This window comes from Salvelinus namaycush, chromosome 37, assembly GCF_016432855.1.
Source record: "Salvelinus namaycush isolate Seneca chromosome 37, SaNama_1.0, whole genome shotgun sequence".
In the NCBI taxonomy this organism is placed as follows: Eukaryota; Metazoa; Chordata; class Actinopteri; order Salmoniformes; family Salmonidae; genus Salvelinus; species Salvelinus namaycush.
The window spans coordinates 15164660-15184066 of record NC_052343.1 but is presented as its reverse complement, the minus strand read 5'-3'; the positions used below and the strand labels follow the sequence as shown (position 1 = coordinate 15184066).

At 45.3% G+C, this 19407-nt stretch overlaps 1 protein-coding gene and 1 pseudogene across 1 annotated transcript; one reads left to right on the top strand and one right to left on the bottom strand.

Moving 5' to 3' along the window:
* Positions 1-4615: 4615 nt before the first annotated feature.
* LOC120031408 lies at positions 4616-7025 on the bottom strand. The gene is made up of 2 exons (XM_038977145.1): positions 5632-7025; positions 4616-5394 (listed from the first exon to the last, which is right to left on the bottom strand). Exons 1-2 carry the CDS (start codon positions 5647-5649, stop codon positions 4654-4656), a joined length of 759 nt encoding a protein of 252 aa, XP_038833073.1. The 5' UTR covers positions 5650-7025; the 3' UTR covers positions 4616-4653.
* The window catches only part of LOC120031645, a 21765-nt pseudogene continuing 9185 nt past the window's right edge, over positions 6828-19407 (top strand).

The window sequence follows — 19407 nt, the reverse complement described above, 5'->3', positions numbered from 1 at the left end:
AAGAAAACATAGAACACAAAACATAGAATGCCCACCCCAACTCACACCCTGACCAACCAAAATAGAGACATAAAAAGGATCTCTAAGGTCAGGGCGTGACAATGTGTTTGATCTCTGTAACATCAAGTGCTTGAGTGAAGAAGACAATATATATAACTGTTTCTATTGTAGCTTTGAAATGTGGTACTAAACTTTATTTTACTCTATTTCATTTATCTTGCTTGTTTGTTGATTCATTTCAACTGTCATTTATTGGGGTAAAACTGAAACAAGGTACATTTTTATTTTTAATACATTCATTTCTTCAAGTCAAGGGCATGGATAAGTTTTCACAGAAGGAAAATAGTCCATATAGTAGGACAGTATACTGAACATTGTGTTCAAATGTTTGTGAAATGTATCTGGGAAACCTGGACAATGTTGTGGATTGAAAGAACAGCAATGTTATTTAATTTGACCTAATACCCTATATGGCACAACAAGGGCAACTTTTTAAAACTATTTTCCTGCAATTCTACAAAGTTTGACATGACTTATTATGCCTCTATTGAGGGGTATATGGGGGGGGGGGGGGTATTTTGAAAACACAGTATAAGTGGAAGCCCCCCCCAACAAAACAAATTGTTGGGGAAAACGATTTTTCCCCCTGGATTTCAGCACATTTTGCCATGGGGAAGAGAGAAGAATGTGCAGTTTTATCATGTTACTTTATACGTTTTGTCATGAGTCTGAGAGAAAATGTTGCAGTTTTAAAGCAAATGTTCAACGATTCTACACATTTTGCCATGGAGCAGAAAAAATGATTTGAGGTTTTATAGCTAATCTCATGCTATTCTTCACATTTTTGCCACGACGACGAAGACAAATCGATCTGTAGTGAATATTGGGGGCATCCCCCGTGCCAATTTCGCCTATGTGGCACATCAAGAGTCTGATGCCTGGATCCCTGTTCCCAAAATGTTGTCGCTCTGCACAAAAGGGGCCACTCTTTCCTGTACATTGCCCGAACTGAAGCCAGGCAGTTCTTGAATAGTCGCTTTATTTGTCCATTCGCCGGGGAACACAGTGGCAGAGGTCCGGGATGATCAGTGTCCAGACAGAGATGCTCAGAATGTCGATAGTTTTCTGACTGACGTGAGGCGCAACGGTGAGTTGACGCAGCGTTGTACGAAAAGGAGTGCGATATCCTCCTTGCGCCAGGGATGTTTAAAAAATCTGATAGAGGGCGTTGGGTATGATTTTTAGTCGACGAGGGCGTGCTGGCCCGTTGTGTCCCGTTGATCATGCAAGACTGTGTCAAGTCATCTTTAAAAAACAATGACTCCCTTCTTCGGACGCAGGGGCTTTCGCCCAGAGTGAGGAAGCCATATGGCGTTGTGATTTTGGGTAAATGCGGAAGAGACATTGCCGCCCGTGTCGTTGGATCCACCAAATCTTCTCTTGCAATGTATTGATGCTCCGGAAGAGGACCGGCGTGACTCAATGCTCGACAGAAGACAGATGTGGAGTGCGGCAACAGTGGAATTGTATTGCGACGTGGGTAGAGCAGCACACACCCTTCCCGGTCTCTTGGAGTTTGCAGACATCTTGCCTGTCCCAGGGGCGGAATGGTAAACTTTGGGATGCGGTCAGGTGTCATCTGTTAATAAAACGTTTACTGGAGACAGGAGACCAAGTGGAGACATAGGACGAGGTGGATATTTATATAACAAGGCCGTTTAATTACATGTAAAAATATCTTAGTACATCGTGTACACGGCCCCCTCCTGTCTGATTCGTATGGAATCGTCGGGAAAAGAGACCGCTCTAGGCAGTTCATACAGATTATATAGGCAGCTAGCAAAGTAGGTTGATCTGGTAGTCTGGCCTTCCGATTGGTCGATCTGGGTCGTGGGTTGTCCTGTCCGGGCCTGATGTCGACATTCCATTGGCTCTTCCCACAGTTCTTTGTCTTGTGCTCCAACCTTGAGTTGTGTGTGTGTGTGTGATTGTCATGGGGGAGGGGAGTTGTGGGTGTCGTGTATATGTCTAATGAGTCCAGCATATGTCCAAGAGAAAGAGGGGGTTGTGTGCATTTCGTATAAAAGATAGCTTATGTTGAGATGTTGTTATTTCAAGTTTCCAGTGTCTATTACAATTTCTTACACATCACCATGTCCTCAAAATATATATTTTTTGTCTTTGCAGCCGTCTGGGTCGGTTGGAGTCGCAGTTGCGTTGACATTTTCGATTTTCCGGAATGGGATCCGATTACTTTTACGCAAATCAACTTTTTCGCACATCCAGAAGGCGTTTAACGAAGCCAGTAGACCTCACTGTTGGCCTGCTGTAGCTTATTGTTTTACACTTGATCATCTTTTGCTACTGATTTATTGTAAAACTTTAGGACCATATTCACCTGCAGACTAGATATGTAATGAAGGAGTGTCCAATTTCTCGGAGATATGCTTCTGAAGTGACAGATAAAGCAGTGCCCATATATTTAAATTACAGGTATATCACATGCATCATTGGTTCTCAGGAACTATCACCTACTTACTGACATCAATAAGCTGTCTTTTTCAGTCAGTCAACAACTGAACTCCTCCCACGGGGTTGGCTAACAGATGCCCTTGCCATACTGAGGTTAACTTTATAAGCACCTCTGTGCATTCAAATGATCAATGACACTGTCATAAACAATTATTATACAATGGCTAAAAGCAGTGGCGGTCAGTGCCGTTTAAGATGAGGGAGGACAAATTTTTTTTTAATAAGCATGGCCTAATTTCTATTACAGCATATTGGATGACTCTCATTCATATTTCATTCACCCAGTTCAATGTAAGAAAGATAGGTTTAGGCTACTACATGATACTCAAATTTCCCTACACCCATCATGAGGTTGCTACAACCTAGCCCATGAATGAAGTTTACAACGTAGGTGCACACAGGTTGAGAGACAAATTTGAGGTGACAGACAGTGACATTCAATACCGCCTTGCACACTCTTGCCTGATATAGGGTGTAATCATTAGTCCAACAGCTGCAAACAATGTTTGTTTATCCCCGTTTTGTTCCATTTGCTTCCGCTTAAACATTTTTTTTCAACAGAATCGGCGGAATGAATACACCCCTGATCACGCATAAACACAATTCACTCTCATAACAGCCACGTTGCATTCCTTCTCTTCCCTTCGCTTGTGGACTTCAATGCACAACACATCAGCTGTATGTGCCTGGGTTAAGAAACCTTTCCAAGACAAACCGCTACACAAAGCCGACATCGTTGTCACCATATTAGCTAAAGTAACATCATAGTCAGCATAACTAATATAATTAACGCGTTAGTAAACCCACTACAATCATGCAGTAACATTAGTGTACAGTCAGTAAGCAGTTACACTGGCGGGCCCCGGTGGCAATAAACTTGTAATCCAAAAAGCTTACCTTGACTTGGAAGAGTTCCAGTCTTGTGTTGGAAAGTCATAGTCAGATAGCTAACAAAGCATCCCTCTGTTTGAGCAGGGTGTTTCAGTGGGCTAAACTAGTTAGCTGCATTTGCTAGCTAAGTCAGTGAAACTGAAAGTGAAATAAATGACTCTCTCTATTTCTCTCTTGCTTCTCCTTCATTTTGGAAGAAATACATTTTTTTACTGTTCAACTATTGTATTTCTCACTCTTTGAGTCAACTACTCACCACATTTTATACACTGCAGTGCTAGCTGTAGTTTATGCTTTCGGGACTAAATTCTCTGACCCTTTGGTTGGGTGGACAACATATCAGTTCGTGCTGCAAGAGCTCTGATAGGCTGGAGGACGTCCTCTGGACGTTGTCATAAATACTGTGTAAGTCTATGGAAGGGGGTGAGAACCATGAGTTTCCTAGGTTTTGTATTGAAGTCAATGTACCCAGAGGAGGACGGAAGCTAGCTATCCTCCAGCTACACCATGGTGCTACCCTCAGAGTGCTGTTGAGGCTACTGTAGACCTTCTTTGCAAAATAGTGTGTTTTAATCAGTTATTTGGTGACGTGATTATATTTAGTATAGTCTTATCTAAAAAGTATAACTTTTTTAATGTTTTACAATTTACATTTTTATGAAATTCACTGAGGAGGATGGTCCTCCGCCTTCCTCCGCTGATGAGCCTCCACTGGCTAAAAGATTACCAAAATGTTCAACCATTAATTGTGTTGATTTAATGGTTTATAGAGCACAAACAAAACATAACTGGGTTATATCTATTTTGTAGTCTCGGAAATCCCAGACCTAGCTAGGGCACCAGCACTGTGCTGGAACATTGTAAGATTGTGGGAGGTAACCCATCTGTCTAGAGACTCTAGTGAGACTAGCTACAGTATTTAGTGACTGGGGAGAAATACTTTTTTATCCTAATATATAGTAGGAGAAATTGAAATATGTGGCTGCCAGTTCCCATGTATATAGTATTAAGAAATTATATATATATATATATTTTAAAGCTTTCAGTTAAGTCAAGCGTTGAAGATTTTATCAGCAGTACAGCTCTAGGATGGTTACATGACTCAATTACATGTCCAAAGGGAAGCTTTCTCTGGCTGTTCTTGCTAAGAATAGTGAATCAAAACACACTGACTGATGACTGTTATGTGACATTTTATTTTACCAACTTTATATTGTTGCAATCTTTATGTTAAGAACTATTCTTGCGTGCATATGTGTGATCGGCTATGTGGCTGGGTGCAAATACATATGAGTAAATATCAATGACTCTCAACTTCTTTTGGCTGGGAGGTATATTGAAGAAGCGTATGAATGAGTTGAGTTCTACTTGTTCCATCTGGCTGGCTGCTCTCTTCTGTCCCCTTCTAGATGCCTCTAGGGTACAGCTGCTTTCTCCTTTCATCTGGCTGGCTGTTCTCTTTTGCCCCTTGTTGCTTGTTGCCTTATCTGATGTACGGGCAGAGCCCCCTTCACTCTGGCTGGCTGTTGTCTTCAGTCCGCTGCTGCCATGCACGGGTTTTGTCCCCTGTCGCAGCTTGATAAGCTTGAGGATCCATTTAGGCCTCTGCAGCTGGCTACATTTCTTTTCCAGCTCCTTTCTTTTAATTTCTTTCTTTTTGATATCTTGCAATAATTTAATTTCTTGTTTGTTTATGTTATTCAGCTGCTTCTCTGTCAGGGGGAAGCCAATCATCCTCAGGATCATCCTGATTTCATTGCGGTTGCTGGAGTCAACAAGCACGATGGACTCATATAGGACTTTAGCCTTTTGGGACTTTGGGGGGTGGTACAGGTCAGCAGTAGCCCTGTGAGAGGCTTTTCCCTTTGATGGAGGTGTTGCTTTGCTGTTACCCCTGGACACCAGAAACTTGACCTCTAGGCCTCTGTCACTTTGGAGCCTGGGGTTCCCTGACTTGTATGCTATGGATATCTGTAAATTGGAGAGCGAGAGAATATTCGGAGTTTACAAACAAGTTGAATTTACACTAAATACATTAATATCTTGATTTGGAAGGCTGAGGGTGAACTTCGACCAGTACTGAACATTTTAAAGCACTTTTTTAGAATGGCTTTAACAGGCAAAACCAGTCCACTTTAACTAACATTTTAGGATAAAAGTAGCTTAAACTTGTTTATTGTAAAGAATACAAATAATAATAATACTCACAGTTTCCATTTCAGGCATTTATATGTAGAAATTGCTTTCATTTAAAGTTTGTTGATAAAAGTTATTTTAGGTTTGATCCGTAGCTATGTTTATTCCATATTCATATTCTGTGTTGGTGCTTTTCCAAATATTCATATTCTGGAACGATGCATCATAATGGAGGTGCGTATATAATAGTCTTTGGGAGCGTCCATTCCTAGTATCTCGCAGCTTTGCTGTCATATGATTTGTTTCAGGTATCAAGGTGCAAGATTATCCAGATCCCTCCAAATAAATAATATAAATAGAGTTTTTTTGTGTTATTTTGTTTGTTTGTTTCGTTTTTTTTTACAAAAACCACGACAAATAATATAATAAATAATCTGTGTGCGTACGTGCAATTGTCAATGTTTCCTCCATCCATTAAAACCACAACTGTTAGAAAACAACCTGGTTAATCAACTTGAAAGATTGTGTGTGTGGTTAATAACACAAACAGTTACTGTAGGCTGCTGTATCAACGTGAATGGAATAGTCTACCCTTGCACTGCTGATAGCAGGCCCACTGTACCGGAGGTAGGATCTCTAATGCTATGGGGAAATTAATTGGGGATGGATTTATCTGTGACACGCGGGAAAGGGCGCTGTAAATTATTTTGAGATTTACTTAGCTCGCTAGCTTTTCATGGCACCAAATGCAGATTTGCGGGTCAGTGACACCAATAAAGTTACTAAATTTGGAAGGTCAATGTACTGTCGACCTAGAAAAGTCGGGCGTCCATTTTTGAGACACACAAACACACAAGGTTACTTGTTGACAAATATACGTCGTTTGTCAGCAAGCTAATAACAACAACACAAGCTAGCTACAAAAACAACTACTTCAGGGTCATTAGCGTGACTTGTATTTTACGATTATTTTCGCTAATAAGAAACGTTTTCTATAGCTGTGTTGACTTGGTTGTGCTTGTTGTACTTCAACCGAGAAAGTGGCACCACCAGCCTACTAGATAATAACAGCTAGCTAGTAGCTTGAATGGGACACATACGTTAACTGTTTTACTCGGCTATATATATTTTGTCTAGCTAGTAACAACTGCAAATATTTAATCCTATTGTCTTATTCTATGACAAAGTACATTTTACTGTCTGCTAACGTTAGCCCCCGCTCTTGTAACTGTAACGTTAAACTGTTGTGTTCTTTCAGGCCTCGAAGCATGAAAGCCCAGAAACGCAAATCGAGCACCCCAAAACCACGGCCCATGTGTTCTAAAGCCTTAAAGAGGGATGAGACAACCTGTGCCCCCCAGATCTCCAATGGTGGTCCACTCTGCACTCTTTCTGTTAACAGACATATCTCCATTTCCACCCCTGCTAAGTGTAACGGATGTGAAATGGCTAGCTAGTTAGCGGGTACGCGCTAGTAGCGTTTCAATCAGTTACGTCACTTGCTCTGAAACCTAGAAGTAGGGTTGCACCTTGCTCTGCAAGGGCCGCGGCTTTTGTGGAGCGATGGGTAACGACGCTTCGTGGGTGACTGTTGTTGATGTGTGCAGAGGGTCCCTGGTTCGCGCCCGAGGTCGGGGCGAGGGGACGTACTAAAGTTATACTGTTACATAAGGGAAAGGGCTTTGGGATGACGGTCCCAGATGGGCTGTCACAAAGGAGACACTCTCCCAGGTTCAAGCAGAAGACCATTGCTTCATGTACAGAGGGATGAGAATAGGAAGGGGGAATGGAGAAGAGAGAGGGATGACAAGTAACACAGTGTGTGTTGCTGAGATATGAAGGGATATGGGAGTTTGTGTGCATGGGCATTTAATTGGTTTTACATGCTTCAGTGGTGGGAATGTGATCATCTCCTATCTCATTGTTAAATCTTTGTTTTGTGTCTGCTGCAGGCTAGGTTAAGAATGGGGATGTTTGTCAGCTATATCCCAGCCCCTCCGAGGCAGAAGAGGAGGACACAGAACTGGGCCTGGTAATCACCTTTGGTGAGCTCCTCAACTCTGCTTCTTGTGACACGCTGAATAGACAAGAACAATTTCCAACCCCCCCTCCCTCCGGGGGATAGTAGAATACACATGTTGCCCTTTGAACATTTGGTTGTGCATCAGCAGTTTTTCTGCTTATGTTACTCACTCAATTAGCCCATGTCAGCAATTATTTTTTATTTTTTTATTGTAAGTTATTCTAGCCAGCTAACCAAGTTGTAGTAATCATGGTCAAATTACCAACCTGGGGGCCCCTATTCAAATAAAATCTAATGTATTTATGTCACAAAGTGCTTATACAGAAACCCAGCCTAAAACCCCAAATAGCAAGCAATGCAATGTATATTTTGTTTGTCACTCTCACTCAGATATCATATTCAAAACTGCAATCGTTTCTCTTCACCTTATGGCAAAATTAGTAGAATTGCAGGAAATTAGCTGTAAAGCTTCAGTTATTTTCTCTCTGCCCCATGGCATTTATTTTTTACATTTGCATGAAATTAGTTATTAGATAGCTAAATCTTCTCTTCGCCCCATGACAAAATATGTAGAATTGCAGCAAACTTGCTTTCCAAACCCCTTGGCAAAATGTGTGGAATTGCAGGAAATTAGCTCTCCACTGGCAAGAGGGGGGTCGCTAAAATGTTTTACTCCCAACAATTTCACGTAGGGCCCCCAAAAGTCTAGGGCTGGCTCTGACTGCGTGTGTGTGGGTATGGATGTTGGTATTCAGACCCGTGAGCCACTGAAGCCCCTCATGAGGAGTTGCTCATACCTGCTCTATAGGAAGTGGACATACCCACCATTTTGGAAACACTGAATCAGATTTCTAGTGTATGAGAATTGGGTTTCTGTTTTGATTACTTACTTCCGTCTGAAGATGGAGAGGATTGTGGGGGCCAGAGGCTGACAACGAGGAGGAGCAGCTTTAGAGCGCTTTAGACAATGGACACTCCGTGGCTGGAAAAAGGTCATCGGAAGATTCATCCAGTGACAGCGATGAGGATGAGTTTGAGCAGCTGGATATGGATCTGGATTGGAAATTAGAGCAACACAACTTGACCTTCGTCAACGTCTGGACCATCCTCCATGTGAGTTACCTGGAGTCTCAATCCGGTCAAACGAGGGGTTAATGCTAACTGCTAAGTACTAATGTTAGTGTTGAACATTTTTGACTGATATCTGTGAATGTTGCCCTCAGGAGGTGATAACCAACGAGCATGTAGTGGCCATGATGAAAGCAGCCATCCAGGAGATGCAGGACCTAGCCCTATTTGTGAGCGTCAGCTTACAGCAAGTTATACTGACAGTACAACTCAAAAATTGGTTGCTGATATCACTTGCAAGTTTTTAATGATTTCTCTCTCTGCCTGAATTCAATGTTGTTATCTTCTATTTGCTTCCCTCAGGAGCCCAAGATGACCCGCTCTAGACTGAAGGAGGTGGTGGGTTTCCAGTAACACAACTTGCAGCTAGCTACCTCTTAATATAATTTCCTGGATTCATCGCAATAGTCTAAAGCGGCTTCCTCTTCTCTTGCAGAGCATCCCCACCTGGAATATTTCTCCTATCAAAAGGGCCCTTGAAGTGAAGGTATGTCCCTGTCACACAAAGTGCTAGTGTCATGTCAAATACTTTATTACTCCTCACTGTTGTCTGTAGTGTCTGTTGCTTTGTCTCTCTGTTTCGCTCTTTCCCTCATCTCGCTCCCTGCTTCCTCTCCCCAGCCCCCCAGTTTGTTGACATCCCTCTGGAGGAGGAGGAGGACTGCTCTGATGAAGAGTACTGCCCCGATGAGGAGGATGAGACTGCAGAGGAGGTGAAGAAGAGCTCCATCTCTGCTCCGTTAGTCAATACATTTTTGGTCAATCAGTCAAAAGGGTGTGCTATGTGACTACGATGTCATGCCTGTGACATTGTCGTTCCAGACGTTTTGGAGAGACGTGGACAGCACAGGCTCGTCGCCACGGTGTGCCCGAGGGGCGCGGCCCAGGACCCCTGGACACTCTTGGGTGTGACGAAAACAGATTTGACAGTCCCAGACAGGTAACATGCTGCAACTCTGCATTTGGCATTTGATTGAAAGTTATCGAAATGATTGGGGGGAAAATAATGCAATTATTATTTTATATATTTTTTGTCACAGATACAGTGAAATGCCTTAATTGACAGCTCTCAACCGAAGAATGCAGTAATCAATAAAAATCTAATACTAAAGAAAACATAAGGTAGAACAAAAACACACGAGAAATAGAAATAAGAAAGTAAGTAAACCTACTATATACAGGGTCAGAGTTAACTGAGTTAATGTTTACAATGTGCACTGGATGAGTAAGAGTTTACTGTAATGTTGGTCTTGGTTTATGTTTAGAAGCCAAGGCAGCCCAGACATCTGAGGGTTGAGACTGTTCCTCTGGGGCCCCCTCCGGCCCCTCAGGGCCCAAGACGGCACCTTCCTGGAGAAGCTTCACGCAGTGGAGGAAGAGCTGGAACTCAGCCCCATCTGCACCGAACTCTTCCAGGTACTGAAACTGTTAAACTATTAATGGGTTGCACTTCCATCACTTAGTCACGTCGTTGCTATTGTTATGAACTTTCCACAGACGCCTCAGCCATATTTGTGCCCGACTGATGCCAAGTCATTTTGGACGGGGGCTAATTACACTACAGTGGCTTGGAAATAGAATGACAGTGCTAAAGTAGAAAAATAATGAGTCGAAAAAAACTTTTCCATCATAATGTCGTACAACTTACTTTAGAGAGAGGGCCATGTTTCCATTAGCTAGCAAAGTTTGTCAAAAATAGCCAGCTAAAATTCATGGCTAGCTAGCTAAAGTTGTACTGCATCTAAAGTCAATCTGGTGACATCACAATTATGACAAAAGGTTTTCCTACTAATTATTTGCCTCCTTTTGAATCGTCACTGTTTTCAAGCCACTTCATCACCACTATCTTCATCACCACTATTGACAATGCATTGAGTTGAACGTTCATTCGGGCATCAGTCCTCAAGAGAACGTTCAAAACAATATTGTGACGAAATGTGCAACCCATGAATACTAGCAGACTATTCAGCTATACCAGGAAATCATCGGACTCTTATCGGGACACTATTCAGCCATATCAGGACCAAAGTCAATGTGAATCTCTTTCTTCGTTGGTTCCATCTATCTGTTTCCAGCCTTTGACTGGAGGTGCAGGGTCTAGCCTGGTGGCGTGTTGTACCCGCTCCAAACGGACCCTGAGGAACGTGCCCCTGGGCAAGCTGGAGGCGGAGCTACATGCCCCTGACATCACGCCTGACATGTACGACTACAGCATGGCCCTGGAGGACTGCGACTGGAGCAAGTGGCTGCAGGGCCTCATGACATCTGACATGGAGAATGACGGTTAGGATTCAAAGAAAGGGATAATGAGGGAGGGTTCAAAGATGGGCAGTGTACTATTGAAATGGAATGGTCCAACCATGTAGTAACCGATGCAACAGGATTTTATGCTGTTGCTTATTAAGGAACACATCATTCTCAAAAATGGGCCATGGATTAATTTTTTCTAGGAGCAAATACTTTATTAGTGAAATACACAAAACATGTGGCACTCGTCCAAACACTGACAAGTGTCAAGCAGGCAGTAGGAGACAGATGGAGCTGCATTTAACCTGTGTGTGTGTGTACATGTTTTACGGGAGGTGTGTGTAGCTGGTTTAATTGCTCTCTGTCTGTTTGCTCTGTCATGTTTTGCTCATTTTGACCTTTCCCCCACTGCTCTGCTCCTGTTTGTCTCCCCCACTCTGCCTCATCTCTCCCGCTTCTTCTTCACTCGTTATGGTTGTGTGTGTTGACAGCCCTTTTACCCTTAGGCCATTTACCTTTCTTTACTTTGAAATAGTTTAAAATAAATGTTTCTGTGTGTCTCTTGCTACCTCCGCCTTCTCTTTTCTCTCTCAGAAGAGGGTGATGATGATGACGACCCAGAGTATAATTTCCTGGAGGATCTGGATGAGCCTGACCGAGAGGACTACAGGAACGACCGGGCCGTACGCATCACCAGTGAGTCTCTGTAATAATGTTTCCATACATCAACCCTAACCACAGACAGACATATAGGGGCCTGGTAAATTCCATTTGTTTAATTTAAGGAAAAAAATAAACCAACCTATTTCCTTTCTCCCTCTCTTTCAGAAAAGGAAGTGAACAAGCTATTGGAGGAGCTTTTCGAGACAGTGAGGAGGATTATGGGATCATATCTGCAAGTCTCTTTCTTTAAAAAAAATCTCTTTCTGAATCTCACTCTTTTTACCCCTTCAGTTCCAGGATGATGAGCTAATAATGAATGGGCAGGATGACGATGGGCACGAAGAAGATGAAGAGAGGGAGGAAGCTGCTCCACCCCTGAGCGCTCTGCAATTCAACGTTCCACAAGCCATTCGGTATGATTCTACCCTGACCCTCTCCATATTTCTCTCGGGAAAGAAAGGGCTTTCAAAAAGTGTACCACCAACCCAGTAAGTAAGTAGCCTTGAACAGCTTGTAGGAGCAGATCTCCTGTTTCTGTAGCATGAGTCAGATTGATGTACAAGTAGACCCCCTGGACAGGATGCTAGTCTATCGCAGGGCCTTATCCCCAATCTATCTCCTTAATGCTGAGTGCCAAGCAGAGGCTCATTGGTTCCCATTTTTACAGTCTTTGGTATGACTCGGCTGGGGATCGAACTCCCAACATTCCGATCTTAGGGTGGAAACTAACCACTATGTCACTGAGTTGGTCCACCAACCCAGTACCTCATGTTAATAATGATATAGAGCTTTTAATGCGGAGCAAACAACAAGAGGAAGCAACTAGAATTTGAGATGCGCTTAAAATGCCAATTGTTTCATAAAATAGTATTATGATGAGCCAAATAATCCATTGCTTCCTGGTCTTCCTTGAGTCAACAGTGCTATCTATCCCAGACCTTAATGGATGTGAATGTGTGACTGTTTAGCTCACCCTTGCTTTTTTTTTTTTTACAAACACGGTCCTCTTGTTGACTTTGTGCTGGTTGGTGAGCCAAATTGGCCATCTGTCGTATGTGTTATGAACAACTGCAGGATACGTGACTGCAGCCGCTCATGCGTTTGAGCATATCCATCTATGACATTCTAGGAATTACTTGAAATTACGTACACACACACCAAGTCCTCCCTTCGGGACAGAGCAGCAGAGGGGTGCTGTATCTGCTTGGGTAGGGAGGCAGAGAAATGCTCTGGTGTTTTCTCTTCCTCTGAAGTGTCAGGAGGTGGACAGAACTCACAGTAGAGCTACAATCCACACTAACACACAGGACTCACATTGGCGCTACAGCAACTCACACTTACTAACAAAAGACACACACCGCTAACAAACTCACTTTGTGTCTCACACACACTCCCAGTGCGCCAGGTGTTCAGTAGCTGGTTGGCACGTGTGCCCACTTTGATGTTTGAACTGTGACGTCTGTTGAGAGATCTGTGTGTGTGACGTGCCGTTTTCAGGCCACTTCTCTGAACTGACGGGAGCAGAGAGCGCTTTACTTCCTTCCAGCAACTGTCCACGCACGCGCACACACGTTTGTGTCACTGTGTCCTGGTCCTGGCTGTAATGGGTGTCTCTAAATGTTAACGAGGCAGTATGACGTGGGGAGAGACAGACCGGTTTTTCCACACTATGGAGTCAGGGCTCTGTGACAGTGCTACCACTAATGACTCAGCAAAGTTAGGGAAAGTAGAGGAGGATAAGAGGTGGGGAGAGAGGGTTAAGTCTCTCCACTGTGATTTCAGTCTACACAAGCGGGGCTACGCTTTCGTCACGTTCCAAAAGTTCAGTGCACAAAAGTACGTAGAGCTACGCAAAGAACCTCAGTCAGATCCCATTGCGTAGACTGTAGAGCATTTTAGGCAGAATATTGCATAATCCAAATATACTGAACAAAAATAAAAATGCAACATGTAAAGTGTTGGTCCCATGTTTCATGAGCTGAAATAAAAGATCACAGAAATGTTCCATATGCACAAAAATATTTCTCAATTTTCTGCACAAATTGGTTTACATCCCTGTTAGTGAACATTTCTCCTTTGCCAAGATAATCCATCCACCTGACCGGTGTGGCATATCAAGAAGCTGATTAAATAGCATGATCATTACACGGATGCATCTTGTGCTGGGGACAATAAAAGGCCACTCTAAAATGTTCCGTTTTGCCACAGATGTCTCAATTTTTGAGGGAGCGTGCAATTGGCATGCTGACTGCAGGAATGTCCACCAGAGCTGTTACCAGTGAATTGAATGTTAATTTCTCTACCATAAGCCACCTCCAACGTTATTTTAGAGAATTTGGCAGTATGTCCAACTGGCCTCACAACTGCAGGCCACGTCTAACCATGCCAGTCCAGGACCTCAACATCTGGCTTCTTCACCTGCAGGATCGTCTGAGACCAGCCACCTGTACAACTGATGAAACTGAGGAATATTTCTGTCTGTAATAAAGCCATTTTGTGGGGGGAAATTTATTCTGATTGGCTGGGCCTGGCTCCCCAGTGGGTGGGCCTATTCTCACCCATTGCTGTGCCCCTGCCCAGTCATGTGAAACCCATAGATTAGGGCAGAATTAATTTATTTACATTGACTGATTTCCTTCTATGAACTGTTAACTCAGTAAAATGTTGAGTTTTTATATTTTTGTTCAGGATAATTCCAGTCAAGTCTCTCTTCAGTCCCATCTCCCACATGGGCCATATGTACTGATATTTTGGGGGATAAAGTCTGCTTAATGACCGTATTCAAATGCCAGCCAGTGTCCAGAGGTTTGGGATGGAGATAGGCCTGAAAGCAAGACGGTTTGCAGTGATGAGGATCGAAGGGAGGACTACTCCCTACAAGGCTACTCTTAAATTGTTATTGAAATGTGGTGTGCTTTCTGGCGCCACATGTCTGTCTTAGATTCACCCAATGGGTACTTTTGGTAGTAGTGAAGGAGTAGCTAGCTAGCTACACCTAACGTTACTACGGAGTCCATGAACTGCAGTAGCTGAGCTCAAAACTTCACCCGAGCCCTGCTATGTAGAAGCCACACAGACGGGAGGGACAGTGAGAAACCTTGATGACTCAGTGCTGCCTGCCTGCCATATTTTCTTGCTCTCCCCTTACGACCATCTTCCTCCGATGACCACTCAAGCCATTAACTTTCCCCACCCTCTCAGGACCTTCCATCTCATGAATGATGTTTTTCTAAATTGCTTGTCTTTTTTATGCTTTAAAGCACTCAGATGATTTATGCAATGAAGTGCTATAAAAAAATGTCATGTATTATTATTATGTCATCAATATGATTATTATTCCCCTTCCTGACCCCTGCCCTCTGACCTCTGCAGGTTTCAGGAGCCACTGGCTAACATGCTAACAGAGGCGGCGTACTGTGAGGGAGCAGATGGAGGCTCTGCAGCAGAGGAGAGCCCTCCAGGAGACCCCTGGCCGTTCCACCCCCATCGTCACGGTATCACCCCCCATGGTGCTGCTGCCACCTCTGCCCTGCCCCGTCCTCACGCTCGATCACACCCAGAAACTCCAGCTGCGGCAGCAATTCCAACAGGTAGGTTTGCCTGCTCGTAAAACCTAATTGAGGAACTGAAGTTGGTGGAATACAACATTTAGATTTTTCAAGTTGCCTTATTATTGACACCAATAATGTTAATTATTTTCTACTGGTAGACTCACTGACAGCCCCCCCCCCCCCCCCCCTCCTTGCCTGTTTTGTCTGCCTCTGTTCAGCACATACAGGCCCTGCACCACAAGGCCCACACCACCAAGCAATACCTGGTGAGTTACTGAGGCTCGCTCTATCTTTATATACCCTTCTCAAGTCCTAGTCTCTGTGTGCCTTCCACCCAGGAGGAGCTCCAGGCGTTTGCCCAGCGTTAGGAGGCGATCAGGTCAGTCCGGGACCCAGGCTTCAGCAGCATCTTCAGGGCCTGTAACCTCCAGGGGGCGCTGTCTCTTGTCCAGGAGCAGGAGAGCTCTGTCTCGCCAACCCCCCCTGCCAGGCCTCAAACACGCTCTAACAATGGTAATGAACAAGGAGGTCTGGTGTGTGTGTGGTTCATATGTAAAGATGTGAGAGTCTGAATTGTATGTACTAAAGATGGTATCGATAGCCTGTGTGTGTAGCTGTTTTGTGTTATCTATGTATCAGAGGGTGGGTTTGTGAATTGCTTGATTGTGTGTAAGTGTTTGGTTGTCCCTGCAGTGCGTACATACCCTCTGCTGCCTGCTGAGACGGCCTGGCTGCTCACCACCTGCTCTGTCTTCCTCTATCCAGAGCTCCTGCAGCCTGGACCCCGCACTGCACCCTCCACGCACCAAGAACAACTTCTACACATGCGGAGAGGACAGGTACGTGCACACACACACACACATTTACACATGCAGAACGTCCTGTGTGGGGAGACAAACTCCACAGGAGCTCATGTTCACAAACAACAACAGCAACCTGTTCAAAAACAATCCTCATTTACACACAGTCCCTGGTCAAAAATAGCTATGCCTAACGTGAGTATTTTATGTCAGTGAGTGCCTGGTCAGTATTGAGCTGAATATAAACACTTGAAGGTGTGTTAACCCGTGTTGAAAAGAGAGGGTCTCTCTCTCAAACCCATTCAATGACCGTTCACTGACATAGGCCCTCATAGTTCCAACTATGTCATCTTTACTGCTACAACCAAGCATCAAATTCCTCCTTGCATGGTTGAATGTTTTTTATTTATTTTTATTTTTACCCAATTTTTTTTCGTGGTATCCAATCGCTAGTAATTACTATCTTGTCTCATCGCTACAACTCCCGTACGGGCTCGGGAGAGACGAAGGTCGAAAGCCATGCGTCCTCCGAAGCACAACCCAACCAAGCCGCACTGCTTCTTAACACAGCGCGCCTCCAACCCGGAAGCCAGCCGCACCAATGTGTCGGAGGAAACACCGTGCACCTGGCCCACTTGGTTAGCGCGCACTGCGCCCGGCCCGCCACAGGAGTCGCTGGAGCGCGATGAGACAAGGATATCCCTACCGGCCAAACCCTCCCTGGCCCGGACGACGCTAGGCCAATTGTGCGTCACCTCAAAATGTGGATTTTTGTTCCAGACTCATTAAACTGGGGCTGAAGCACTTCAACCAGACAGATCTCCCCTACCAGCTCATGTGTTGCTACCTCATCCGTACCAAGAAGCAGGACCAGCTACGCTCCCGTGTCAAGGAGCTGTGTGGCCACAAGACATCTGACAACACTATCAAGGTGTGGACCTCACAACTCATTAATGCTTATCACAGTCTTTCTCAATGTTTTGATCATGCCTTGATGTAGCCACCTATTGCCGTGTTGGGCTTTATCTGTTATTTTCTTCTCTCTCAGTTGTCCTGTCAGCACAACATAGTTCCTGCCATGCAGGAGACCTGTGGCAGGGTGATGCCAGGGGAAGAGCGCCCCCCATTGGAGAGAGAGATGTCCGTCATGCCCAACTGGCTACGGGTACGAAACTCACCCACCACCACTCTCAGTATTTACTTATCAGAGAAAATGTGTCATTCTCCATTTTACTTCCCCGTTACTACTAAAAGGTACTAATTCCTATGTAAATTGTTTCTCCTCTACAGAAGAGTCTACCATTCATCCACAGGGCAGTGATGGAGTATAATAAACCACATGGGAAATCCCCACCCAGAATACCTCCACATCCTCCAGCACCTCCTTACACGTTTGCCAATGGGACACGATATCCCTCATCTCTCCCTAGAAATGTCACCCTGCGCCTACACCCCTGCATGAACTACAAAGGCGAGCGCCCACCCATCGCCCCTAAACCTCGTCCCTTCTACGCTTTCACCCGTTCTGCCCCCCTTACGCCCCTAGCCAAAGCCCCACCAGATTCACTCCGCTTTCTGGCCCATGTTCCTGGACATATCCCCTCACAAGGGGTCATCCTATTGGCCAAGGCCCCAAGCACTACAATCTGAAGGGCCCTGCCGTTGTCCCAGGCTCCTTTCACTCCTGCCCATGGAGCAGTGCCATTGGTCCAGGTCTTACCCTCCATCCCGATGGGAGCCCCCCTCTTTGGTCAGGGCGTGGTCACAGTGTGTGTGATGCAAACGAGGCCCAATCAAACAGAAAAAAACACCCTCCCGGGCACCGTTTCGCAAACTGCTGCTCATCCAGCCGGCTACCCCAAAGCCATCACCCCCACCCCCCTTGTTTGCTCTTCCAGCAGAGAATGGTGGTACTCCCTCATTGGTCAATAACTCTGCCTGTCGTACCTGTGCTGCGCCAAGATTGGCCAAGCGGCCCTCACGCTCCACCCCTTCCCACCAGGACACTCAGGCTGGTGGGAAGGGGTGGACCAGAGTAGCTCTTGCCCATACTCTGCCCATGCCCCTCCTGCCTGCCCCACCCAGCTTGGAAGTTTCCCAGAACTATCCCCCCACACCCCCGGATAGCAGGCTCCAGCTCAAGTCTAGCCCTGTGTTGTTCTCTCACACGCTCTCTCTTCCCCTTAGCATCAAAACCAGCCCTATGAACCCCTCCCTGGACAATCAGAACAGCGACCTGGGGCAACCAATCCATGCAGAGGTCAAAGATGAAGTTGGGTTTGACCCATCCTTAACCTACTCCCAAAACCTTTCTGGATACACTCCGAACGCTACAAATACAGACGCTTTCACACTCCAGTCTAGCAGCTCCCATGCTATTATGTCTCCATCAATCATCCAGAGCCTCTCAGCCCCTAAGAATGACCAGTATGTACTGGTACAAACTGCGGCCCATGGTTCTACACAAATGATCTGGGTGCCCAAAAACTGCCTGGTCTCAAACGGGTCCGTGTCATCCAATGCTTCAAAGAATGGGTTTCACCGGTCTGAAAGCCTCCCTTTTAGTCTGTCGCCTGCACCCTAACACAATATTATTGGGTTAACGAATGGCATACCTTCCTGCCTCTCGCCACTTTACCTAATGGCAGAATGGGCTACCAGCAGGCACTGAGTGTCCGGTTGCCCAGCAACAGTGTTCTGACCAGTGGAGAAGCGTCCGGGCAGAGTTTAGAGGAGCAGCTCCACCGATTGGTGGAAGGATTACAGGAAGAGGGGGAGCTGGAAGAGTAGGGTCCTCTCCTGACACTTTCTGAGTCGCCCTCTGGGAGCCCCTGCTCCAGCCTGGAAAGCCATTCTGACGCCCTGGAGAGAATGATGGTTGGTGAGATGGAGGGCGGGGAGGATGGGGTGGAGAAGAACAGGATAGGGGGAGAAGAAGAGAGGAGAGAGGTGGGGCTAGAGAGGTGGTGCATGGCAGCTACATCAACGCACATACCTGACATACCTCCTGAGGGAAATGGTGGTGAAGAGGATGAGAGGGAAGAAGAGGGAAGAAAGGGAAGAAGAGGAGGAAGATTGTGGTGTGCATGGCATAGGCATGTTGAGTGGAAGGACTGGAGCACAGGAACAAACTGGAGGAGGAGAGAAGAATGATGGAGAAAAGGGTGACCAAAGAGAACGAGACAGTGGAGGAGGAGAGAAACGGAGAGCAGGGTGGAGATGGAAAGGGAAGTGGAGAGGGGGAGGGAGAAAGAGATGGACAACAGAACAGAAGAGGAGAGAAGGATGGAGAGAAAGACGGGGATGGAGAGCAGGAGAAGCAAGGGGAGGAGGAGGACTTTGATGACCTTACTCAGGATGAAGATGAAGAGGAAGTGATGTCATCAGCCTCAGAGGAGTCTGTTCTCTCAGTGCCTGAGCTGCAGGTACGTGATTT